The sequence below is a fragment of the Acomys minous genome (genome assembly GCF_964271855.1).
Source record: "Acomys minous genome assembly, chromosome: 12".
NCBI lineage: Eukaryota > Metazoa > Chordata > Mammalia > Rodentia > Muridae > Acomys > Acomys minous.
In genome coordinates, this window is record NC_140493.1 from 26,287,358 (window position 1) to 26,312,836 (window position 25,479).

The 25,479-nt window shown below is 51.0% G+C and overlaps 2 protein-coding genes across 3 annotated transcripts; one reads left to right on the top strand and one right to left on the bottom strand.

Moving 5' to 3' along the window:
• The first annotated feature begins 853 nt into the window (after positions 1 to 853).
• Positions 854 to 6,509, top strand: MROH6 (maestro heat like repeat family member 6). The gene is made up of 14 exons (XM_084748674.1): positions 854 to 1,204; positions 1,403 to 1,546; positions 1,755 to 1,909; positions 2,468 to 2,585; positions 2,772 to 2,956; positions 3,043 to 3,180; positions 3,311 to 3,425; positions 3,509 to 3,652; positions 3,733 to 3,906; positions 4,125 to 4,292; positions 4,526 to 4,645; positions 4,867 to 4,969; positions 5,038 to 5,103; positions 5,239 to 6,509. Exons 1-14 carry the CDS (start codon positions 917 to 919, stop codon positions 5,466 to 5,468), a joined length of 2,148 nt encoding a protein of 715 aa, XP_084604800.1. The 5' UTR covers positions 854 to 916; the 3' UTR covers positions 5,469 to 6,509.
• Positions 6,510 to 17,691: 11,182 nt separating this feature from the next.
• On the bottom strand, positions 17,692 to 22,207 carry GSDMD (gasdermin D). 2 transcript variants are annotated; one of them, XM_084747894.1, is made up of 12 exons: positions 22,188 to 22,207; positions 21,888 to 22,017; positions 20,743 to 20,963; positions 20,333 to 20,525; positions 19,943 to 20,111; positions 19,678 to 19,780; positions 19,384 to 19,437; positions 18,960 to 19,049; positions 18,662 to 18,834; positions 18,441 to 18,585; positions 18,253 to 18,341; positions 17,692 to 18,118 (listed from the first exon to the last, which is right to left on the bottom strand). In XM_084747894.1, exons 3-12 carry the CDS (start codon positions 20,957 to 20,959, stop codon positions 17,876 to 17,878), a joined length of 1,476 nt encoding a protein of 491 aa, XP_084604020.1. In that variant the 5' UTR covers positions 20,960 to 20,963; positions 21,888 to 22,017; positions 22,188 to 22,207; the 3' UTR covers positions 17,692 to 17,875. The 2 variants fall into 2 exon arrangements, with proteins under 2 accessions (XP_084604020.1, XP_084604019.1); XM_084747893.1 differs by lacking the exon at positions 22,188 to 22,207 and having other exon boundaries at positions 21,888 to 22,078.
• Positions 22,208 to 25,479: the final 3,272 nt, after the last annotated feature.

A 25,479-nucleotide genomic window follows, 5' to 3' on the forward strand; every position in this document is an offset into this window, starting at 1 on the left:
AGCCTGAGGTACGGGAAGGCCCACTACTTGGAATACTTCCACCATCCACTTCCGCCCGCCCAAGCAGTCTGTTAGACCAGTTGATCCAGCTCCCCCGGCGGCGGCGGCAGTGCCTATAGTGTGGCTGGCTGGGTGGAGAGTGGGGATTTAGGGGCAGAGGTTGGGCCAACCCTGGGGAACATGGACCTGGAAAGGAAGGGCCACAACTGGTCATACAGTACACATACACGCTGCCTAGGCAGCCATGGGGACCACAGTCTCAGCCAAGAGGTGAACGGGCATACAGGACACAAGACAATACCACCTCAGAAACCGGCAAGGATGCAGAGGGGTCCACAGCCACAACAGTGGACACTTGCAAACCTACTTCTGAAGACATCACCTGCCCTCACTTCGTTTGCTCCACACCCCAAGTATCTCAAGCTCAAGGATGATGACAGTATCCAACCACAGACACGCCCATTCCCGGGATGTCCGGCTGTGTGACAATACAGGAGCCTAGCTTAGCCAAGCCCCTAACCCTGCTGGGGACTCCACAGAATGATCTCAAACTACCCTGGACCCCTCCCCCAGGCAAGAGGAGCAGACAAATGGGTTAAAGACCTTCCTCTTCTCTGTAGCCCACTATCTCCATGGGCACTGGTGGGCAGACCCAGACTGTGTAGACTGCTCATTCTACTTAGCTCCGGCAGCCTGGCCAGAAATCCTTCACAAGCCTGTGCTAGGATACCCTCTGTGATTCCCCAGCCAACGACTGGCACATGCGCAAACACGCATGCCCGCTCAAACACGCATGCCCACGCCACCACGCCCGTCTGTAGGCCCGCCTGTGGGCCCGCCCGGGGCCCGATTCTAGGTCAGGTCTGGACACAGCTTCACTGGAGGAGTGGCGGCAGGTGCCGCCGGTGGGAACACCATGGCTGGGGGTGTGTGGGGTCGGGGCCGGGACGGCCCTGTGGGGTCCCTAACTCTGACAGCTCTAGCTGAAGGAATCCGGGCTAACCAGGGACAGCCTGTGGGACCTTCTTCTACAGGCCCTCAGGCCGAGCACTTGGAGCTTGGTCCTGAGGCTGAGACCTACACTCAAACGCTCACTCCTGCCTTTGAGGCCCAGCCTGGAAATGAAGTGGTTGCCCCCACAGCTGGCGATGAGAGCTGTTCCTCACACAGTGCCCAGGAGTCAGCCCCTGAGAGACTCTACCAGGTAAGTATTGAGGAACGGTGACAGAGGATACAAGGTTTGCCTGTTTACTGAGAGGGTAGAAGAGGATGAAAAAGATCACAGGGGAAGAGGGTTTGTAGCCATCTGAGGGATGGGGAGAGTGGGGGAACTAGGGAAAATAGCCGAGATAGGCCTGGGGACTTAATAACCTTGTCCCACCTTCCCTGCTTGGCCTCCCAGCATCCCTGGGAGGAAGGAACCCTTGCAGACCTTGCCTTGTATACAGCTGCCTGTCTGGAGGACGCAGGCTACGCCGGGACCCAAGCAACAGCGCTCACCCTGTCCTCAGCCCTGGAGGCACGGGGCCAGCGATTGGAGGACCAGGTTAGCATACCCTACCCCCCGCCACCCCCCTTCCCCCCCCCCTGCCCCCGAGAATCCTGCAAGCCTCCCTTCAGGGCTGGACAGGAATACAATTTGGGCCACACTCCCCCTAAAGGCTGCTCTGGGTGTAAGGTGGGTGCAGTGCTGGCAAATTTCTTTCCAGTTCCGGGGGCCCTGACCAAAAGGACATTTGTTTCTTTTTACCCAGGTCCACGGTCTGGTGCGTGGGCTGCTGGCACAGGTACCTAGCCTGGCAGAGGGGAGACCCCGGCGGGCAGCCCTACGGGTGCTGAGCGCACTGGCTCTGGAGCATGCGCAGGACGTGGTGTGTGCGCTGCTACCCAGTTCACTACCCCCTGACCGGTAACCTCCCCGCCCAGCCGCTGCCCCACGCGGCTTCCTTCCCTCTTCCCGCTTGATTGCTTGATCATAGAATCTAGTCCCTGCAGCACAGAGCTGTAAGGGAGCGGGACCTCCCCTCCCCTCGACCCTAGCTGCTGCCCTAGTGCGAACTTGGGTTTAGTTTGACACACCCACTCAAACCCGCCTGCCTTCCTGCAGATGTGTGGGCGGGGTGAAAAAGCACGCTGGCTTGAGTGCCTGGAAGCCGCTGGCTCTTTGGGGGTTCATTTACCACAGAAGTTATCTTTGGCTTATTCTGTACAATAATTTTAATAATGATGATGATGATAATGATGTGAGGTCTGTTTCCCCACAGTGAACCACACAGTGTTCAGTGTGGTCCAGATGGCTGCTGATCTCTGGGACAGGCTCTGTTGTAGTCTGCATTTATTTTCCTCTGGGATATGGGATAGTGGAAGGGTAAAGGATGGTTTACATGCGGAGCCTTTTCCTGGAGTCTTAGGTCTTCCCTGAGGATCCCACACAGTTCCTCCTCACTACGTGACCCTTTACCCCCAGGGCAGCCGCTGAGCTGTGGCGTAGCCTAAGCAGGAACCAGCGTGTAAACGGACAGGTGCTGGTGCGACTGCTGTGGGCACTGAAGGGCTCGGCGGGTCCTGAGCCTGAGGCGCTAGCTGTAAGTGGTTCCATCCAGCAAGTGCTGTCAGGGGGCGTGGCCTGGCCACGAGCAGCCAATGAGCAGCTTTGTGGTAGTGGTGGGGCGGGGGCTGCAGACTACCTCCTGAGTCACCACTTTCGCGGGATGTTTCTATACACATCCAAAGTTGACAGACTTCCAAGGGTGGGCTCACTTGATCTGCAGGCCACACGTGCTCTTGGAGAGATGTTGGCAGTCTCTGGCTGCGTGGGAGCCACTCGAGGCTTCTACCCTCACCTGCTGTTGGCACTGGTCACACAGCTGCATGAGCTGGCTCAAGGTGCTCACTCTCCTGACAGCCCTAAGGTTTGGGAGCCTTCTCAGCGAGGGCCACCCCACAGCCACGCCAGGTAAGAAGGTAATACTTGGATAAGTGAGGGTGGGGCAGGCCCTCCTCACCCTCACGGCCCACTGCTCTACTGTTCCCGCCAACCAGCTGCACAGTGGAGGCCTTGAAGGCCCTGCTCACTGGGGACGGTGGCCGGATGGTGGTGACATGCATGGAGCAAGCAGGAGGTTGGAGGAGACTGGTAGGCGCCCACACACACCTGGAGGGTGTCCTGCTGCTGGCCAGGTGAGGAGGCACCCCAGGACAGCACAACAGGAGGAGTCTCCCTGCTGGCCAGGTGCGATGGGGGCATGGGGGAGGTGGTGGGCACGGGCCCTTCCAAACAGAGGAAGAGCTCCCTTTTACCCTACTCCAGTGCCATGGTGGCGCATGCCGATCACCATCTGCGAGGCCTTTTTGCAGACTTGCTTCCTCGGCTCCGAAGCACCAACAACCAGCAACGCCTCACGGCTATGGCCTTCTTTACTGGGGTGAGCCTGTTTCCCAGAAGGGTAGTGAGAGGGTGACTGCCTGAGGAGACACAGAGATGCACTGACTCTGTGCCCCTTGCTAGCTGTTGCAGAGCCAGCCCACTGCACGTCTTTTACGTGAGGAAGTCATTCTGGAACGGCTTCGAACTTGGCAGGTTGACCCAGAGCCCACCGTGCGCTGGCTAGGCCTACTAGGCCTTGGCAACCTTGCAATGAATCATGGGAAGGTGCCCGACCTGGTAGTGTTGGGCGAGGCGGGTTCTAGGCCGGGTCTGGAAGGGTCCAGCTACAAGTCCTGTCTTTATAGATCAGGCACGTGAACACGCTGCTGCCGGTACTCCTGAGAGCACTCGGAGATGGTGATGCGCGGCTCGTGGACGCCGCACTGGGCGCGCTGCGGAGACTACTGCTGCAGCGGGGAGCACCCCTGAGGCTCCTCAGCTCTGAGCTGCGACCACGCCTCCCACCGCTACTGGACGACGTGAGCAAAATCCTGCCCTGTGGTCCCATCCCATCCCGCTTGGAGTTGTCCACAGAGTCCCAGCCCCACCCACAAACTCTCCCTTAGGTTGCCTGTGGGCCTGCCACCAGATGAAGGCCAAACCTATAGCCCTGATCAGACCTGAGCCTCCTCACTCTGTGCTGACCCCCGCTCCCCGCTCTTGATTCCTTGAGCTCTGACCGTCTTTTCCCACAAAGGCTCGGGACTCTGTCCGCGCTTCGGCAGTGGGGCTCCTTGGAACGTTGGTGCGGCGGGGTCAGAGGGGTCTTCGGTTGGGGCTTCGGGGACCCCTGCGGAAATTGGTGCTACAGAGTCTGGTGCCGCTGTTGCTGCGCCTACACGACTCCAGTCAGGATGCTGCTGAGGTCTGTGTTTTTTCTGTCCCATATCTGTCCCATCCAGTATTTCCCACTCATACCTTGTGTCCTCTCTGGAGGTTTCTAAGCCAGGGACAAGCAAGGGCCTCCAGGATTTCCCTTGGGCTGCTAAATTAAGCCCCTCACCCTGGGCTTTGCCAACCTTTTCTGGCCACAATCCCTTTCTTTCCACCACTTGCTATATCATGGGCCCCTAACTTGGCTTGCTTCCTCCATTCCAGAGCTCAGAGTGGACACTGGCCCGCTGTGATCAGGCCCTTCGGTGGGGTCTGCTGGAGGAGATGGTTACTGTGGCCCACTATGACAGCCCTGAGGCTCTAAGCCGCGTCTGTCACCGCCTGGTTAGTAGAAAACACACCTTGATGAGGAGAGGCAGCTGCTCACTTGTCCTGGGACCCTGCAAGGCACTCCCCCTCGAGACAGAGGCTCTACCTGAGCTAAACATGAGCACCCGGCTCCTTTGAGACTAGGCTGTTAGAGCCTTCGTTCATGTTGCCTGCTCCCGTCCCTTCTCAGTGAAGGATTGGAACTTCTGTCCTGTCATGCCCATTTGTATTCCCAGGTTCAGCGGTATCCAAGCCATGTTCAACATTTCCTGAGTCAGACCCAGGGCTACCTGAGGAGCCCACAGGACACCTTGCGCCGGGCAGCCACTGTGCTAATAGGTGAGGCTGACTTATCCACCTAGGGCTCTGAGGGCTGGGCCAGACCTTACTGGTTTACTTTGGTACAGGCTTCCTGGTCTATCATGCTAGCCCCAATGGAGTCAGTCAGGACCTGTTGGACTCTCTGTTCCAGGGTGAGGACCCAGCTGTACCATGGGGTAGAGTGCTGGAGAGGTGGAGGGTGCTGGAGAGAGGTGGCTAGGACAGAATGGGTAAGGGCCGGCCCCAGGTTCCTCTCCCACACAGACTGAGTTGTCCCTTTTATACAGACCTAAGACAGCTGCAGAGCGACCCGGAGTCTGCGGTTTCCTCGGCAGCGCAAGTATCTGCCCACCAGGTGGCGCTGCTTGCCCGGGCGCGGGTCCAAAGACGCAGCCCCCGCCTCTTCCGCTTCCTCCGCCACCACTCACACCCTACAAGACCCCATCCACTTTATGAAGATAGTCCATTCCTACGCCGCAGCCTTGCAGGCCGATGGAGCTGCCCTGAACTTTGTTGAGCCAGGCCCGGTACCCAGATTCATGGGCATACACTTGCTGTCTCCAGTCCCCCACTACAGCAGATCTGCAGAAGAGGACCTATCCAAGGGTCATCCTGGGCCCGGTGCTGGACACTGGTGCCCGTTGCCCTTTAACTAGTTTCTATGGCCCACCATGTGAGAACTGTGTTGTGGATGGCACATTCCACCTCAAGTCCCTCTTGTAGTCTTGGTCCATCTATTTATTCTTTACCAGGTCAGGTCTGTCAACTACCCGCCTTTTGGTCCAGTTTGTATCGGGCACCTGTCCTGGATGGATAGCATCTGCCTCCCAAGCAAAAGTCTGAGGGAGGCAATGAAGTTGGTAGCACCGTGGTTGTGCTCCCTTCCTGGGTCTCAATCTGCCCAGCCGCAGTGCTACCTGCCCAGGCCCTCCTAGTTATGTCAGTGGTCCATCACTCCTGTCTCTTCCATCCCCTGTTCCTTACAGCCGTTCTGACTCATGTCTCCTTTGTTGAGGAGGCATTGACCTGCTCTCCTGTCCAGACCTGCTGTCCCTACTCCTTTGGATAACCAACCCATCTCCTAACCCCACTCATGTGAGAACACACCTGTACAATGGTGTTTTCTGGAAGGTGTCTCCTAACATCCCTTCATGCGGGAGAGCCCAAGGCAGGAGTGCACCCCTGGCTTGAAGCTTGTGAGCAAGCACTCCACACCCACTAGACTGTGAATGAGTATGTCGTTACCCAATGGTCTGCATGGGGCTCCACTGGGATGGCATAGCTGGATAGACAGGAAGAGGCAGCCATAGTTGTGACCCCACCCCTACAGGCACACATAGGCATAGGCAGCTTCCTCCACTTCGAATGTTTACCTTGGGGTGTCCTCAGGTTGCAGGGAGACCTCCTCACAAACACAGGGTGTGCACAATGTGGTAATGAATGCGGGGCTGTTTCCCCACACTGGGGTCTCTTTGGGACAAACATGGGATCCTATTTACCTTGGCTTCCCTGGCACTTACTTGGAAGGTGTTCAAAATAAACATGAGTTTATGACAGGGGTTCAACATCTGTCTGAGAAATCGGTTGTGATGAGCTGGGCTTTGCACAAGATCCAGCTTGGCTTGAGGTGAGCAAAGCAGTACGCCACAAGACTAACGTTGGGCTGGGGAGAGCTGGGCGGTGGTGGCGCATGCCTTTAATTCCAGCACTCGGGAGGCAGAGGCAGGCGGATCGCTGTGAGTTCAAGGCCAGCCTGGTCTACAAAGTTAGTCCAGGACAGGCAAGGCTACACAGAGAAACCTTGTCTCAAAAAACCAAAAAAAAAAAAAAACCAAAACCCAAAACAAAAAACAACTGGTTTAGTGTCAGAACACAGGATCGCCTCATTACCATTTCCCCAAGGGAGAAACAGGCCTTACCTTCCCACTCTCCCCGAAGCCCAGGACCCCCAGTGAAGTGGGTATGACCACCCACTCTCCAGACACAGGCTCTCCCCCAGCCCAGAGTTCCATCTACTGGTCCCCTGTGGTGAGTCTGCGGAAGGCCTAGATGCCATTCTTTCATGGCTATTTGTGGCCAGGATGTCTCTTGCCCTGTGCATCTGCCCACTGTAGATATGAATCTACCTTGCACTGGCCGTGGCCCACTTGATGACAGCCACGCTGGTCTCCCTGCTGAGGGTTTATATGTGTGAATTCGGGGATGTGGTACCTCACCAAGATGCTCTGGGAGTCTCAGTCCAGGGAGGGTTCCAGTGGTGATGTGGCCCAGCCCCTCCATGGGGTGCTGGAGCTCCAGTCCCCCAGAGCAGGAAGCCCTCCCACTGCAAATCTTGCAGCTAGGGGCTGGGAAGTCTGATGTGCGCCATCCTTTTCTCTCTATTTTCTGTTTGGTTTTGGAGACAGGGTTTCTCTGTGTAGTCCTGTCTCTCATGGAACTTGTTTTATAGACCAGGCTGGTCTGAAACTCAGATATATCCGCCTAGCTCTGCCTCCTGAGCACCTCGGTACCCTCCCTTTTTATGTAGGCCCTGTTGTGGGCCCAGCCGATCTCCAGTTTCAAATATTCCCATGTGGGCCCTTCCACTGAGATCTCACTGGGCCTTCCACACGGGCCTTGGGTGTGGCTGGTAAGACCTGCTTACAGCCTGCCCTCCAGGACCTACAGGCCCCAGAACCAGTGCTGTGTGCAGTGCTTTCTGGGTTCTGCGCGCTTCCATTCTGTTCACCCAGGCTCGTCTTTCAGTTATTCAAAGAAGTATTTCTTTCTTTTTTTTTTTAAAGATTTATTTATTATTATGTATACAGTGCTCTGCCTGAAGGTCAGAAGGCATCAGATCATATTACAGATGGTTGTGAGTCACCACGTGGTTGCTGGGAATTGAACTCAGGACCTTTGGAGGAGTAGTCAGTGTCCTTAACCTCTGAGCCATCTCTCTGGGTAAGATGGCTCTCTTGGCTAGTTTTATGTCAACTTGAGACAAGATAGAGTCATCAGAAAGGAGGGAACTTCAGTTGAGAAAATGCCTCCATAAAATCCAGCTAAAGGGTATTTCTTAATTAGTGATTGATGAGCAGGTCCCAGCCTATTGTGGGTGGTGCCGTTCCTGGGCTGGTGGTCCTGGCTTCTGTAAGAAGGCAGGGTGGGCAAGCCACGATGAGCAATGCTGGGGTCCAGCCCCATTTGAGGTCAGGGCCTGAAGAAAGGTGGATGCTAAAGTGACGGAGGACAAATGAGTCGAGCACCAGGACCAGGAGTTTTACATCCCGACTGATTGGCAGTCAGGGTGCTTCTTTATTTATACAGAACTCAGTCAGCTGGGTTAGATGTATGTTGTTCCAAAACACACCTCATGTCATTTTTGTATCCGGACATATGTTTTAACTTCTGCTTTGCTTGGTCATAAGTTTAGTCATCATTGATAAATCATAACGACAGAATTACCTTTTACAATTGTTTTCCCTCATCAACCCCATAACTCAACTTTAAAAAGAAAAAAAGATTTATTTATTTATTTATTATGTATACCCTGCTCTGCCTGCATGTACACCTGCAAGCCAGAAGAGGCCATCAGATCACATTATAGATGGTTGTGAGCCACCATGTGGTTGCTGGGAATTGAACTCATGACCTCTGGAAGAGCAGTCAGTGCTCTTAACCTCTGAGCCATTTCTCTAGGCCCCTATAACCCAACTTTTAATAACATTGCAGTTTCAAGGGCATATTTTGCCAAAGTATGACAGACTGTTCTTAGGCTGTTGGCTCTTGCAGTTTCTTTTCTTTTCTTTCTTTCTTTCTTTCTTTCTTTCTTTTTTTTTTTTTAATTTTTTGAGACAGGGTTTCTCTGTGTATCCCTGGTTGTCCTGGACTGACTTTGTAGACCAGGCTGGCCTCAAACTTACAGAGATCCACCTGTCTCTGCCCACCCCCACCCCCCACCCCCCGCCCGAGTGCTGGGATTAAAGTTTCAAGAGCACTAGACAGAAAGAAAATCTCGAAGCCAGCCTGGGCAGATTGTCATGTCCCAAGTAATTTTCAATAGTCAGGGTGCTAATTGTCATTAGGTGCCCCAAAAATTCTTCAGGCAAAGGCTGCTGCAGCTTTTATTCAATTTCCATCCCAATACAATGTTTATATTTTTATATATTTGTAGAATGTATTTATATGTCTAACCTTGGTATGTTTTGTTTCTCGGTCATATGGACACCACAGTGGCACCATATGAGCTAACTTTTTCTAAGAAAGGGAGGCCCTAATATTTTATTCTTTTATCATTTATCCACCCCATTCTTTGTCCATCAGTATAAGAGAGAGGCTTTTATATTTGTTCTGCTGCCAACTTCTCTAGCCTGCTAGACACTGTTTACCTTTTTAGATTTACTGTGTTTTGATTATCTTGTTCCTGAGTAAGGAGCATCCAGGGGCAGATATGACAAGAATCATAAGAATCATAAGAAGGTCTCTGGCATAATTATTTGAGTCACAGCCTCCAGGGGGGACAGCAAGACCTTCTAGTAGGGCCAGATAAGGATATCTTCCTAAAAATGGGAGGGCCGGTACAGTCAGTACATTCCTGGGGAAGCTTAGAAGCAGTACTCCTGGGAGAAGATGTAAATGCTGCAAAGGAAAATTTCCATCACTCCAATATCCCCAACTTATATAAAGAATAAAGGCCCCCAAGCATGCGACACGTAGAGATCAAGGCCAAATAGTGGGGGCCCATACATACCACAGCGGTTGCATCACTTGGCTCAGCTTTGCTGGGGCCATGTCAAGCAGCTGTGCTGGCTTTAGGACCTTCTCTGTTCCCATTAGGTATGGCTGTGCCAGAGCAAGGCGGTAAGCAGCCCCCATCCACGGCCTCTGCATCAGCTCCTGCCTCCAGGTTCCTGCCCTGTGTGAGTTCCTGCCCTGACTTCCCTCAGTGATAGGCTGTTTCCTGGAAGTGTGAGGTGAAATAAACCCTTTTCCTTCCCAAGTTATTTTGGTCATAGTGTTTCTTTGCAGCAATAGAAACCCTGATTGACACAATAGCAGAATAAGTGATTGCCTCCCCCCCCCCTAAAAAAAAGAGTCAGAATATAGAAGGGGGGGGCAAGAGAGAAGGGAGGGGGGAGAGGGAGAGAGAGAGAGAAGAAATATGGAACACCACAAAGGACACGGAAATGAAAGGGTGGTGGAGGAGCAGAACAAACAGGTCACACAGCGCTCAGAAGCCTCAGATCTGCTTGCAGTTTTTGGCAAGGGAACTGATTCCTCTGGTGGATGGCTCTGCAGCTGACTAAAATCTCACTTTGCTGTGCTTCTGACTCCAAGCAGCCATCAGCCATCTAGAGAATCTGTTGTTAAAAACAGAGCTACTGCAGGGGCCTAAGATAAGGAACATCCAAGGTCTGGAAAGAGAGGCATAGAGATGGCAAAAAACCAAGACAAAACAAAACAAAACAAAACAAAACCCTCTTATATTTGTGTTCTTATCCTCTAATTTATCTAATTTTGTTTGGTTGGTTTTCTGTTTTGTTTTTCAAGACAGGGTTTCTCGGTGTAGCCTTGGCTGTCCTAGACTCACACTGTAGACCAGGCTGGCCTCAAACTCACAGGGATCCACCTGCCTCTACCTCCTGAGTGCTGGGATTAAAGGCACGCACCACCACTGCCTGGCTAATTTATCTAATTTTGTATCTGAACTTTTTCACTATCGGGAAGTCTTGTTTTGTTTTTTGAGAGAGAGTTTCACTGTGTAGCCCTGCTATGTACAGCAGGCTGGCCTAGACCTCACAGAGATCTGCCTTTCCCTGCCTCCTGTGTTCTGGGATTAAACACGCAGCTACACTATCTTTTGCCTATAAGTATGTCTATGTGAGCATGTCGGATCCCCCGGAACCTGAATTTCAGACAGTTGTGAGTGGCCATGTGGGTGCTGGAAATTGAACTTGGGTCCTCTGGAAGAACAGCCAGTGTTCCTAACTACTGAGCCATTTCTCCAGCCCCCTCAAACTATCTTTTAAGGCAAGCACAGGCTAAGGCAGTTATGTAGAGGAATGTTAATTCAGTACATGGCTGCTCTGGCAAGAGGTCACATCCAAAGATCTTCTAGGTCTGTGTGATCCAGCTGGAATACAAACATGCCTTTAATCCAGGAGACAGAGGCAAACAGATCTGAGTTCAAGGTCAGCCTGGTGTAGAGCAAGTATCAGGTAAAGAAAAGCTTAGGTCCAGTCATGATGGTACATACTTTTAATCCCAAATGAAGGTGAAGTTAGTTTGTGGAAGGAAGCACCCATGTTTGAAAGTGATGTCTAATTGGGTGGCATAAAAGGTGACAAATCAGAGAAGATTTGACAGAACAGGATCTGCCCAACTCTCACAAGAAGAGACAGGAAAGGGAAGTTACTTAAGAGGCAGTTTTACAGAAAGAGAAGGCAGTTTTGGTTTTTGTTGTTGTTGTTGTTTTATCAAGGACAGTAGTAGAGAGATGGGTTGCAGAGAATTTAGGTAAAGATGGAATGAGACAGAAAAATGAGAAGGAGCCAGAAGATTAGAGCAGATTGCTGAGTTAGTTTGAGGCCAAGCAGAGCAATTCTGGAGAGAGAAGCCAGATTAAATAAGTCAGCTGGGAGAAGAGTTTGAGCCAGAACAGCTGAGTGGAGCCAGCCAGCCCAGAGCTCAGAAAGAACAAGGTAAGGGTGAGCTCATTAAGCAGTTAAGTCTCAGAGGCTGAAAACATTCTAGGCCTAGGTTAGATTGTACAGAGGCTAGAAGCTTCCAGAACTAGGCCAGCAGAAGGAGGGAGTCAGCCTCTGAGACAACAATTGATCCAGGAGAATAGAAGTTACTTTTACACAGTTAATGATGACTCAGCCAGCAGTGCAGAGGACACTTGAAGGAACGCTATAGACAGGAAAGAGCAAACTTCAATCGCAAGAGCACAGGAAAGAATACAAGGTGGTGGCATGCATCTTCAACCCCAGCAGCTGGGAAGCAGAAGCAGGCAGATCGTTGTGAGTTCGAGGCCAGCCTGGTCTACAAAGTGAGTCCAGGACAGCCAAGGCAACAAAGAGAGACCCTGTCTCGAAAAACCAAAAAACCAAAACCAAAAACAGAAACATTTCATGAGAGGAACGCTGAACAAAAGCTTCATCAAACCAATGAGTAAACCAGGATTGCCCTGACAGTAGTGGGGAAGAATGTAAAGCAGAAACAACAATCCAGCCAATCACAAAACAGCAACAATAATTACAGGGATTAGTACATATATCTCAAAAACAACCTAAAATGTCCATGGGTAAAACTTACCAATAAGAAAAGAGACTGGGGCCAGGCATGGTGGCGAACGCCTTTAATCCCAGCACTCGGGAGGCAGATCTCTGTGAGTTCAAGGCCAGCCTGGTCTACAAAGCAAGTCCAGGACAGCCAAGGCTACACAGAGAAACCCTGTCTCAAACAAACAAACAAAAAAACAGAAACATCCAACTAGAAGATGTAGAGATGTAGTTAGTAATTGTAAATATGAATGTATCCTCCTAAAATGTAACATTTTAGGAGGGTTTTTGTTGTTTGTTGCTGTTTTGTTCTTTTTGGGTTTTGGTGTTTTGGTTTGGTTTTTTGGGTTTTCAAGACAGGGCTTCTCTGTATAGCCTTGGCTGTCCTGAAACTCACTCTGTAGACCAGATTGGCCTCCAATTCACAGATATCTGCCTGCCTCTGCCTCCCGAGAGCTGGGATTCACCACTGCGTAGCAAGAACTGCAAGCTTTAAGCTACAAAATATCAACTCATCTAATCAATTAATGAGCTCCTTGGAGCTGGAGAACTGGAGAGAGGCTGACACCTCTTCCTGCTCTTCAAGAGGGCTAGAGTTCAGCTCCCAGCACCCACACCAGGAGGCTCACAACTGCCTATAACTGTAGTGAGATTTTTGTTTGTTTTTATTTTTTTCGAGACAGGGTTTCTCTATGTAGCCTTGGCTGTCCTGGAATCACTCTCTAGACCAAGCTCACCATGAACTCATGGAGATCTGCCCGCCTCTGTCTCCTGAGTACTGGGATTAAAGGCATGCGATAATACGCCCAGCCTGAATTTTGGTTTCTTTAAAACAAAAAAACAAAAACCAGTTATGTATGTAACTATGTTTTTGTTTTAATCCCAAGTGTGGGATATGGGGCTGCTTCAGACTGTCCACAGCAGCTGACTATAATGTGCCTTATGCTCTGGCAGGGGCATGGTTTGTGCCAGCTGCAGATAGTTCAATTCTGGGAGCTCTTGAGAGCGTATAAATGCCAGAGCCCAGCGAGGTATAAGGGGAGTTTCTAAGAAGAAGGCGGGTGGCTGCTGCTGTCCCTGCTGTCCACCCCTTTGCTGCTCCTGGTTTGTCCTGCTGCTCTGTTTGCTGTTGTATTTGCTATGGCGAACTGCTGGACTGCTGGATATCCTGATGACAAAGGTTGGACATGTCCCCAAGGAACCCGATAACCCTAGTCAGCAGGAAGTAGTCTAAAGAGACCTATGCCCCCTTTTCCTTCTAACCTTTTATATCTTTCCTATGTGGTACTGGGAGGTTGGAAGAGAAGTAGAGATATAAGGCTGCAATAAAATAGATAAAACAAATACACCTACATATAACTCTAGCTCCAGAGGATGCAACAGCCCTGCACACATGGCATATGCATAAATAAAAATTAATTAGTTAATGAAGTACTGAACCAAGCAATTCTTAAACAAAGAAATGCAAATGACTAATAAGCGCTTAAAGAAGTGTTCGCCGTTCTTAGCTAGCAGAGAAATGCAAATTAAAACTTCTTTGAGAGTCTTTCTTACTCCAGTCAAAAAGACTATCATCAAAAAAACAAATGATAGCCAGACTTGGTGGTGCATGCCTTTAATACTACTGCTTGGGAGGCAGACACAGGTGGATCTCTGTGAGTTCAAGGCCAACCTGGTCTACAAAGCTAGTTTTAGGATAGCCAGGACTGTACACAGATAAATCCTGTCTAAAAAACAAGCAAAAAAACAAAACAAACAAACAAAAAACAGAACAAGACAACAACAAAAAACGGGGGGGGGGGGGGGAGGGAGAGAGAGACAGAGAGAGAGACAGAGAGAGAGAGACAGAGAGAGCGCAAATGATACACTGGTCTGGGGAGATGGCTCAGTGGTTAAGAGCACTGGCTGCCCCCCCCAAAAAAAAAAGAAAGAAAGAAAAAGAAAAGAAAAGCTAAAGGCCAGGCACAGTGGCCCACACCTTTAATCCCAGCACTCAGGAGGCAGAGGCAGGTGGATCTCTGTGAGTTTGAGGCCAGAATGGCCTACAGAGTGAGTCCAGGAAAGCCAAGGCTACACAGAAAAACCCTGTCTCAAAAAACCAAAAAAAAAAAAAAATAATAATAATAAAAAAAAAATTTAAAAAGCACTGTTCTTCCAGAGAACATATGTTTGATTTTTAGCACCCATGTGGCAGCTTACAACTGTCTGTAACTCTAGTTCCAGAGGGATCCAACACTGACATACATCCAGGCAAAACCCATAAAGTAAAATAAAACTAAATCATTTTTTGTTTGTTTGTTTTTTCATTTTTCAAGACAGAGTTTCTCTAAGTAACAGCTCTGGCTGTCCTGGAACTCACTCTGTCCACCTCGAACTCATGGAGATCCACCTGCCTCTGCCTCACAAGTGCTGGAATTAAAGGCATGGGCCACCACAAACGAGCCAAAACTAAATCTCAATAATAATAATCATTTTTTAAAAAGATACTGAGCCGGGCATGGTGGCGCACTTCAGAGGCAGAGGCAGGTGGATCGCTGTGAGTTCGAGGCCAGCCTGGTCTGCAAAGTGAATTCAGGACAGCCAAGGCTACACAGAGAAACCCCATCTCAAAACAACAACAACAACAACAACAACAACAAAGATGCTGAAAATAAAACTACCATACAACTCCACTCAACCACTCTTGGGTGTTTACTGAAATACTACTGTAAGTCACACGGCTCAGAGATACTTGCACATCCATGTTTATCACTGCACTGTTCACAATGGCCAGAGAGTGGAACCTGCCTAGATGACCATCAACTGGTGAATAAAAAAAATGTGGCACATACATACACTGGAGTATTACTCAGCCATATAGAACTATGAACTCATGGCACTTTCTGGAAAGATGCCTCTGGAAAGCATTATGTTAAGTGAGATAAGCCAGACTCAGAAAGACAAATACATGTTTTCTCTTTTATGCAGAACAATGTTAGTTTAAAAAAAAAAGATTTATTTATTTATTTATTTATTTATTTATTATGTATACAGTGCTCTGCCTGCATGTACACCTGTAGGCCAGAAGAGGGCATCAGATTACATTATAGATGGTTGTACACTACCACATGGTTGCTTGGAATTGAACTCATGACCTCTGGAAGAGCAGTCAGGGCTCTTAACCACTGAGTCATCTTTCCAGTCCTCAACAATGTTATTTGTTTATTTATTGTGAGACAAAGTCTTACTATGTAGCCCGTGCTGGCCTGGATCTCAATACAAAGCTGGCCTCAAACTCACAGAGATTCGCCTGCCTCTTCCTCCCAGAGTGCTGGGATTATATGTGCGCACCACCACCTGGCTGAATCATCAGGTGTAAATGTGTGCTGTTTTCATTTTTTGTTTACGTGTATGAGTGTTTTATCTGTGTGTATGTCTAAGCATGAGCGGCGCTGGTGGAGGTCAGAAGAGGGTGTCGGATTTCCTGCAGCTGGAGTTGCAGATGGCTGATTACAAGCTGCCATTTAAGTGCTGGGAACCAAACCCAGATCCTCTACAAGAGGAGCAAACTCCCAGGGTTGACCATAGCACCCTGGCCACCTCAATTAGGAACATCTCTCCCTAGACACAGAGCCCACAGGCTGCTGAGCCTTGTGAGGAGTGGACCCCCCAGGGCCACTACAGCTGTTGAAGTCCCAGAGTCTGCCTGTCTGTAGGTCACACTTGTGAGCCTGTGGCATAGCACTGTTGCAGGGCATGGGTCTGCTACCTTAGCTGTGTCCTGCATTTCCTGAAACAGAGGGTCATCCTGTCCCAAGTATAGACTCACCCCCTAAACTGCTCTGTGCATCTTTTCTGGGAAAGTATGTGTGTGTATGCTGGGGTATGGCCATGTCCACACACACCGGTTAGTTAGCAGACTCCATCCTCAAGAGGGCTCCTTAAGACAGGGAGTAAGCCGTGACACCAGGTCCATCCCTTCTCAAGGGCATATGAACAATAAACACTGCCAAGTGCCACTCCCGGTCAAGCCTGGTTGACAAGCAGAAGCAGAGGCTAACAGAACTGCCCAGCAGAAACAGAGACCAGCTGAGCTGCCTAGAGGAGGGTTAGACCAGAGTCACTTGGAAAGGACCCTGTCCAAGCTGTGGAGCTGCTGCAGGTTGTACAGGCTCCAGGTTTCCAGCTTTCATGAGCTGTCACCGTCCCTTTGGTGTTGCGACTACCTTTGGGTCATTTGGGTTCCTGTAAGCAACCCCTCACCCACATTCCTGTGAGTAATTCCAATAAAATTAGTTGGTTCATCTCTGGTCATATAAATGATTTGGTCTCTCCTTGCTTCCATAACTGGGGTGTGGTGGTTTGAATAAGAAGGATGCCCAGGGCCTGGAGAGATGGCTCAGAGGTTAAGAGCACTGACTGCTCTTCCAGAAGTTCTGAGTTCAATTCCCAGTAACCACACGGTGGCTCACAACCATCTATAATGTGATGTGATGCCCTCTTCTGGCCTACAGGTGTACATGCAGGCAGAGCACTGTATACATAATAATAAATAAATCTTTTTTTTTTTTTAATGTTTAGAGACAGGGTTTCTCTGTGTAGCCTTGGTTGTTCTAGACTCAAAACTTTGTAGACCAGGCTGGCCTCGAACTCACAGCGATCTGCCTGCCTCTGCCTCCCAAGCACTGGGATTAAAGGTGTGTGCTACCATGCCTGGCTAAATAAATAAATCTTAAAAAAAGATGGCCCCCATAGATACATGCGTTTGAATGCTTGACCCATAAGGAGTGGCACTATGAGAGGATGTGGCCTTGTTGGAGAAGGTGTGGCCTTGTTTGAGGAAGTATATCACTCTGTGTGCACACTTTAAGACCTGATATGCTCAAACTACACCCACCATGGTACCCAGTCTCTTTCTGCTGCCTGCTGATCAACACGTAGAACTCTCAGCTCCCTCTCCAGCACCGTGTCTGCCTGGATGCTGCCATGGTTCCCACCATAGTGATAATGGATGAACTAAACCTCTGAACGGTAAGCCAAACTCAGTGAAATGTTTTCCCTTATAAGAGTTACTTTGGTCATGGTGTCTCTTCACAGCAGTGGAAATCCTAACTATTTAGGGCAAGTAGACATTTATTTGTGTCTCCCTGGGAAAAATCTGTCACACAACAGGGCAGGCTCACTTCGGCCTCACAGGGTCAGAAGAGTGAGAGGATGGCCTTCATACCCATCTTGATTCTTTTTTTTTTTTTTTAATATTTATTTATTTATTACGTGTATAGTGTTCTGCCTGCGTGTACACCTGCAGGCCAGAAGAGGGCATCAGATCTCATGGCGGATGGTTGTGAGCCACCATGTGGTTGCTGGGAATTGAACTCACAACCTCTGGAAGAGCGAGCAGTCAGTGCTCTTAACCGCTGAGCCATCTCTCCAGCCCCCCCCCCCCCGCCCCATCTTGATTCTGTGTGGGCAGAACCCTACTACAGATCCAGGACCCTTCAAAAACTCAGTCACTTTTCTTTTCTTTGCACATTTATTGAGTTTTCCCAACTCGTGGGTCTCATTGCGTTCTGGCTGTGTGACTGAGTTGGGCTCTTGGCTTTCCTAGGGGCTGGGCTAGGCAAGTTTCTGCCTTTGTGGGAGGGTAGGGCATGAGGACGCTGGGGGAAGGAAGGCCAGCAGGCTAGCAAGGTTTCTGGCTTAGATCTGCCAATAGGGCCAGGGAGGCACAGAGTGCACACGTGGGGCCCTGAGACTCTGGTTCCCAGTGCACCTGGGGAGGGTTCACCTGCAGCCTGAGGCCACACTCTTCCAGCAAGACCCAGGTGGGATCCTCCTCATCCCAGCTGTCCCCAAGGAGGCTGGCGGGCAGGGGCACAGAACTCTGCTTCTGCCACGGGGTGGTCTGTTCCAAGATATGCTTCACCTACCAGCAGAAGACAGGGAGGGGGTTGCAGATGCGGGCTGCATTCTGAGCCCCAGGGATGCAGGGCCAGCCTGTGTCAACCCTTGCAGATGTACCCAGGGCCCCACTGCACCCCCAATGCCATGTCCTCTCACCAACTCCAGCTGCTTTGACAGCACTGTTGTCGTCGTCGTCGTCATCTCCAGAGCCTTAGCAAGCAACTGCTGCTGGGTTTCACTCAGCGCTGGGGATAGATCCGGACTGAGACAGGGTTTCAGAACGCCCACGATGCAACCTAGTCCTCCCTTCCTGCCCCATGGCAATCCCTGCACAGGCTGCTTACTACTCAATGCTTCCAGCAGGTAGAAGACATGGGCAGCGAGTTTCATCTCCAGTTCTCCAGTCTCGAACACCAGACACTCGAGGATGCTGCCTGCTGGGCCCTCCAGAGGCTCCACCTTCCTGCCACTGCACAGGCCCTGCTCCAGCTAAGGTATGGGTGAGGTAAGTGAGGCCAGATAGGCTTGGGTAGGCCCCGCCCACCTCCAACATGCTCCCACTCACTGAGGTCTCCAAGGCTTCCATGCTGGGCTGGTCCTGTAAAATTTTCCCAATGGCTACCAGTAGCTGTTGTCTCAACTGCATTTCTAAGCATCCCAGTTCTGTGGAGGAAGCTTTCACCTCTGCACACAGGCCTTGGAAGTCTTCACTGATCTCTTCTTCCTCATAGCTCCCATCTATAGCGAGAGATGGGAGCACCATCGGTGCCTATGAGGCCTTCGGGAACATTGGTGAGGAAGAGTCTATCCAGGGAGCAGAGGCAGAACCCATGGCATCCCAGGGTGGTCACGTGGGTACTGACCTGCTTGGAACCTGAATGGCTCACAGATGGCTTGGAGTATGCCACGCAGGCCAAAGGCATGACGCCCCTGGCTATCTTCTCTTCTTTTGTCTAAGCAGGGCATGAGGATGGTGGAAAGTTGGGGGGGGGGCTTTTTTGTGCAGGGATCCAGGGACCATTGTCTCATGCCAAAGAGGCCTGGGATTTTCCCTGCCCCACCTCCCACCTCCATCCCTCCCCTACTACGGGCAGCCCAGGGCAGCTGGAAAGCTAGGCAGGCCCAGCAGCAGCACCCAGGTTGAGCATCGCTCATTGTGTTTAAGTGTGTATGCATGTGTGGGTGTGTGGGTGTGTGGGTGTGTGTGCCCACCTCTGTAGGAGACTGAGAAACCTCGTGCCCTGAGCACAGAAACATCTGTCGGGCCAAGAGGGTCTGGGGCCTCACCTGAAGGGGGCAGCTCAAAGGTCCTCTTTTTCTCATTGGGGAAGAGAAGAACATCTAGCAGCAAGAAGGAGCAAGGTGGTCATCAACTTCCCTTATCCCCAGGGGCTCCCGGCACCTCATGAGAACCGGGCCCCTCTCAGCCACACATTAGCATCCTGGTGCACTTGACCGTCCTGTCTGGGAGCTCATGCAACCAGATGGCCACAGCATCCCCTGGCTAGCTTAAGCCGCCCAGATTTCCCTGCTTTCTGTGCCACATAGCCTGGGCTCTAGAGACAGCCCCTTGACACTCACCCCACTTAGGGTCGATGAGCAGCTGGGCCACTTTGAATGCAAGGACGCTGCCCGCAGGAACGGTCACCGTCCTCTTCCGACTCCGTTGGCCCTTACCTTCACCCTGAAGCAGGACGAGTAGGGCCCATGGATAGTTTCGGGAAAGGGCCTTAGAAGATTAGAGCTCAGACCACCACTGCCTGGGATGCTGCCTCCTGGCCTCTTAGATCCCTGCCATTTCCTGTGCCCAACTGGGGCCAGGCAGGGGCTAGGGCTAGTCACGTACCTGAAAGCATATAACTCCAGGCACTGCAAACTGGCCAAAGCCCTCTTTGCTGTGGGTCCGGGTGACCTGCACCTCCTCCCGGGTCTGCAGCACCTCTGTCACCACAAACAGGTTAACCCCACAACTCCGAAGCTGTTGCAGGGTTTTGTTTTCAGGCTGCTGCAGGCGCCTACAAAAGATTGTGCCCCATAGACAAGGTCTCCTGCCTCCCTCCTGTCCTGCTGATGGGTGGGATGAAAAGGCTAGGGAACCCAGGAGTCCTGTGGATACCAGGCTTGGGCAACCCTCCCAGAGAGTTTCCAACAGTGTGTAAGGTGGGCATAGGAGTAGGACGAGTTCAAAGAGGGAGAAGTGGACCCACGAGGCTGCCTCATGCCTTCAGGGGCTCACCTCTCACGTTGCATGATATCCCAGGTATTCTGAGTCACACGCTGGATGCACACGTCCACCGAGGCACTGGAACTGTTAGACACTACAGCCCCACCAGAAATTTCCCCTTGTCCTGTGCCTGACAGCGCCACGCTGCCCTGAACATTCCCGTCGACGGCATCGGAGAAGTGGTAGCAGCCATGACAAATCGGTTCTGAAACAACACCAGCTCTAAGGCCCTAGTCCACTAGGCACAGCCTGGTCCTTCCTCTGTAGTCAGGCACTTCATGAAACCCCCTACTCTGAAAATAGGACCCAATGCACAGAGCTGATAGAGCCCAGTGAGATGGCAGGCTGGGCTCAGCCCACGCCCTTCTTGTATTCAATCTGGGGGTTCAGGGTGAGGAAGAGTGGAGCAGGGAAGGAGATACCTGGTTCTGGAGCGTTGGGTTCCAGGATGTCCTTGATTGACAGGTTGATGCATGTATAACGGGGTCTCCAGAACAATGAGCTAGAGAGTTTCTTACTCAAGAGACAGTAGGGTCGGATGCTGGTAGAGTTCCGAAGGCTGTCCACTGGGATGAGCTCTCCTTTGTGGTCCAGCTCCCTGATCACACTCTTGACCACACCCTGAAAGGCTGATGACATGATCCTGAGGGCAGATGGATTGGTCCATACTTAGTTACCTCCAGCACTCGGGAAGTCATGCCGTCAAAGCGGCTTGGCCTTGCTAGTCCTGGTACATTCTGGGTGACCACTACACCAATACAGACACAGTGCTCACTTTCTGGCCCACTTCTCTGTCTCTCCCCGGTGCTGTGGCACTTAGGAGAGGAGGAGGAGGTGGAGGAGGTGGAGGAGGAGGAGGAGGAGGAGGAGGAGGAGGAGGAGGAGGAGGAGGAAGAGGAGAAGAGGCAGCCTATAGCAGGCTCTGTATCATCCACACTATCAATTCCTACGTATAGCCCCTGGCTACCTGCTAACGTCAAGGACACCTGCTATCCTTCCTGGCTGAGTGCTGAAGCTGGGGAGGGTACACACGCCCCCACTTATTAGGGGCTTGGCACAGGAGCCCACAGCAAAACCAGGGTTCCAGGTTAGTGGTTTTTCTCCAGGGGTCTCATGCACAGTTCTAAGACTGTCCTGGTTGAACCTTCAGAGCTCAGAGTCCAAAACAGGTGTGGAACCGGCCAACAACCCACACAGTGTGGAAGAGCAGTTTTACCCCTAAGAAACTGGGCCGCTGGACCTGCTGAAGATGGAGTGTGAGCCAGGAAGGTCTTTGGCAGTTAAGGAGGGATTTGTGGGCCAAGGGATCAGCATCCGACAGAGAAGCCTAGAGTGTTTTTTGTCAGCATCAAGCCCAAACCAGGCTGGCCCCACTGTATGGGCTAGTGGATGGCCTTCATAGAGGCTAGACCCTAGCTGCTAGGGCTCTTCAAGCTGTCTGGTATGGTGAGGTTTCTGGGAAGGGCTGAATTACTCAGCCAACAAACATGTGTAGTGGGCAGAGAGCGGACTGAGCCAGAGGAGGGGCTGCAGGTCTCTGGGATGGCTGAGTAACAGGGTGACTTACCAGGATCTTCACCTCTGGGGAGGTGTCTAGGTCCCCCAAGGGAAGCAAGGACGTGCTGGGAGTCCCGGAGCGGTCTCTTATTTGCTCACCTCCGCAGGCAGCCACGGGGCAGGCGCCAGGACCAAGGGTGCTTCTCAGAGGAGGCGCCAGGACACAAAAGTGAAACTGTGAGCTGTGGTCCTGGACGCAGCTGCGCGTTCAAGGAGCCCTCCCCTCCCGGAACAGCTGTGCAGCTTGCCCCACCCTCCTCCTGGCAGCCTGCCAGTAGCCCGGAGCTTAGGTTTCCTCTAGTCCTGGTACCTAAAATGTGCAGCGCCTTTTCTTTCTTTAACACCTGGGCGGTAGTAAAAGCTCTGAATGGACTTCTCGAGAGATGCGCAACTGTGCCAATTGCCAGCAAGCAGGAGGTCCTTAGTTATCAGGAAAATGCAAATAAAACCTAGATAGCATCTATCTATCTAGGCTGGCTGTCGTCCTAAGTAAGTAGTAGTAAGAATGTAGAGAAACAAACCTCCCTCCGGGGCCCTTCCAGGTGGAAAACTGCAAAGAGTGGAACTAGCTGCTTTAGAATACATCGGCAGTGTTGAGTAACCAAGCGACCTAGGAATTGGAGATTTAGGTGCATAGATCCAAGGCAAGAGGTCATCCTGTGCTTGTGGCTGCCAGTGGTGACGTTTACCTAAAAAGCAAACAAGAGATCAAAAGAACAGTACATTAATGTTTGTGGTAGTATTTAATTTTTTTATTGTACGTGTATGAGTATTTTGTTATTATGTATGCATGTGCATCATATGTAGATGCTAGGACCTGACCCTGGTCCACTATAAGAGCAGCAAGTGCTCTTAATCACAGGACCATCTCTCCAGTGATTTTAAAGAGTCAAACAGATAACCCTTAAATAACCTGAATGTCCATCAACTCATACATAGCTTAAAAAATAGTAAATCTGTTTTGTTTTTTGTTTCTTGGGGTGTTTTTGTTTTTGTTTTGTTTGTTTGTTTGTGGAGGTTTTTTTTTTTTTTTGAGACAGCATTTCTCTATGTTATCTTGGCTGTCCTGGACTTTGTAGACCAGGCTGGCCTCGAACTGACAGTGATCTGCCTGCCTCTGCCTCCTGGGTGCTGGATTAAAGGCATGCACCACCATCCCTGGCAAAAAATAGTACATCTATATAGCATCTTGTCCAGTATTGCGCCCCCCCCCCACACACACACACTAGGCAAGTCAGTGCTCTAAGGCTAGGTTCCATCACCAGCCCACAATAGGGGCTGCACGGCAACTGGAAGGAATGAATACACTTCCGTGAGTCACTGCAGAACGGGAGGGAACCCTGAAAACACTGTGACAAGCAGAAGAAGCCGGACCAAGACCAAAACAACCTTCCGGACTTTATCATGGGGCTCAAACTCAGGTCCTCAGGCGTCGGGAATGGACGCCTCTGTCCACTGAACCACCTTGCTGCTCTCTTGTTCACTTTTTTTTTTTTTAGAAGTCCAGTGTGTGGGGAGACAGGGCTATCTGAGGCATGGAGGCCGCGTAGGTGCTGTGCACAGGGAGGGCAAAACAGGCAGTGGCACATTGTGCCTGCCATCCCGCAGACAGTGGTCTGAAGTAGGCACTGGCCTGGATGCGGTTACTGCTGAGTGCATTCCCTTTTTCACATTTTAGCTCTTTAATCATAACTCTAAACCCAAAGTGCTGGGCTTGTTAGCTCCCGGAAGTCGCTCTGAGACACAGATGGAAGACATTTGCATATGTTCAGGGCTGATTCCCATTCCCTCTCTGACCCTCATTCACAGGCTGAGGGCCCCTAGTTCCTCTTGAGTGTCAAAGAGTCTAGGACACATTGCTGCAACACCCAGACACCCTTTGGGCTAGGCTTCCTCCTTCTGATTAGGTTATGGAGTTTTGGAGGAGACAGGGTGACCAAGGCTACCATGGGCCTTTTGAGTTCAGAGCCAGACAGGTCTCTGTGGTTGAACCGTGTCCAGGGCCTGGGAGCCTTGGACCACGATTCTGGGGAGAGTGGGAGGTGGGTCATTTTAGGTGAGATGAATCCTTATATGGTTGTGCTAAAGAGGAAGTTTACAACACAGCCAGGGCCAGCCAGATTCGGCACTGGGCCAAGAACAGTGGCACTCGGCCAAGAACGGCAACGAAACTCAGGGACCAACGACCTTGGCCACAGAGCAAGGACAGATGTGGAACACAGGGAGGCCAATGACAAGAGGGACTCTGGACTAGATGAGAAGCTCGCCTTGGGGTGGGGGGTTGGGTGGGGGGAGCATGGTAAGGATGCTGCAACCCAGGACCTAGGAGTGCGAGGGAGTTGGCAGCATTGCGTGACTAATGGGATAGGCCCTTTGGGTCCAGATAGGACGGGGCGAGAGTGTTGCTTAAGAGGGGTTGGGAGAGGTTGCAGAAAGACCCAGGGTAATGAGGGAAGGAGTTCAGGGACAGTGACCCAACAGCTGTCCTGTCCCTAAGAGACAGGCAGTAGAGGTTATGGGGCTGGAGGGGGTAAGGAGGGAGGGGTGAGGAGCAGGAAGGGTTTTTTTGTTGCCTCATGAAACCTGGGCCCACCTTTAGGTTCTTATTCTTCACACATTTTTCCAGGGGTGTCAGATCGCAGTACCAGCTGGATGGGTTGAAAGGTCATAATATCCTGTGTTTCCACACCTAGACTCTACATCTTTCCTAGGGTAGGGCTTGTTTTTCATCAACTGGTGATTCTTTTTTTTTTTTTTTTTTTTTTGAGACAGGGTTTCTCTGTGTAGCCTTGACTGTCCTGGACTTGCTTTGTAGACCAGGCTGGCCTCGAACTCACAGTGATCCGCCTGCCTCTGCCTCCCAAGTGCTGGGATTAAAGGTGTGCGCCACCACTGCCCAGCTCAACTGGTGATTCTTGAGGCCTGTAATTTAGCAGGTCAAAGACTGTGTAAGACTGAGACCTCCAGAGAGATCTCTAGTCTATTCCCGAGTGCCCACTGAGAGACAGAGTGCATTGTCAATGCAAATGCATAGGAATTTATTGAGCTGATGCGACGCGGTCTGCCAAGTTCTTTTGAGCTGGAGACCCTGAGAAGCAGAGGCATGGGCCTTTTATAGGTTTTAGACAAAGAGATGAGGTTTACAGTATGTGATTGGCTGAAGCAGTCACAGGGGCATTAGGAACTTTCTTAGTTGGGAGGGGTAAGTACATTCCTGGGAAAGTGGAAATTTTATTTTATTTTATTTTTAAAGATTTATTTATTTATTATTATGTATACAATGCTCTGCCTGCACATATACTTGTACACCAGAAGAGGCACCAGATCTCATTATAGATGGCTGTGAGCCACCATGTGGTTGCTGGGATTTGAACTCAGGACCTCTGGAGGAGCAGTCAGTGCTCTTAACCTCTGAACCATCTCTCCAGCCCCGAAAGTGGAAATTTTAAACACAAGCTGTAACACAAACTTGCTGTCTTTGAGTCAAACTGGACTCTGCCACATAGGTAGTGATCTGACATCACTGTCTGTCCTTGGTTGAAGCTAGACCCTACACAAGCTGGCTGTCCTTGGTTCAAGCTGGACTCTCCAAGCAGAGGAGA

Coding starts and splice junctions, on each gene's coding strand:
- MROH6 (XM_084748674.1), top strand. CDS start 917: ATGGCTGGGGGTGTGTGGGGTCGGGGCCGGGACGGCCCTGTGGGGTCC. Junction 3,907..4,124: donor TCCCACCGCTACTGGACGAC/GTGAGCAAAATC, acceptor TTTCCCACAAAG/GCTCGGGACTCTGTCCGCGC. Junction 4,293..4,525: donor CCAGTCAGGATGCTGCTGAG/GTCTGTGTTTTT, acceptor CCTCCATTCCAG/AGCTCAGAGTGGACACTGGC.
- GSDMD (XM_084747894.1), bottom strand. CDS start 20,959: ATGTCATCAGCCTTTCAGGGTGTGGTCAAGAGTGTGATCAGGGAGCTG. Junction 20,112..20,332: donor GATATCATGCAACGTGAGAG/GTGAGCCCCTGA, acceptor AATCTTTTGTAG/GCGCCTGCAGCAGCCTGAAA. Junction 18,119..18,252: donor TGTCAAAGCAGCTGGAGTTG/GTGAGAGGACAT, acceptor TTCTGCTGGTAG/GTGAAGCATATCTTGGAACA.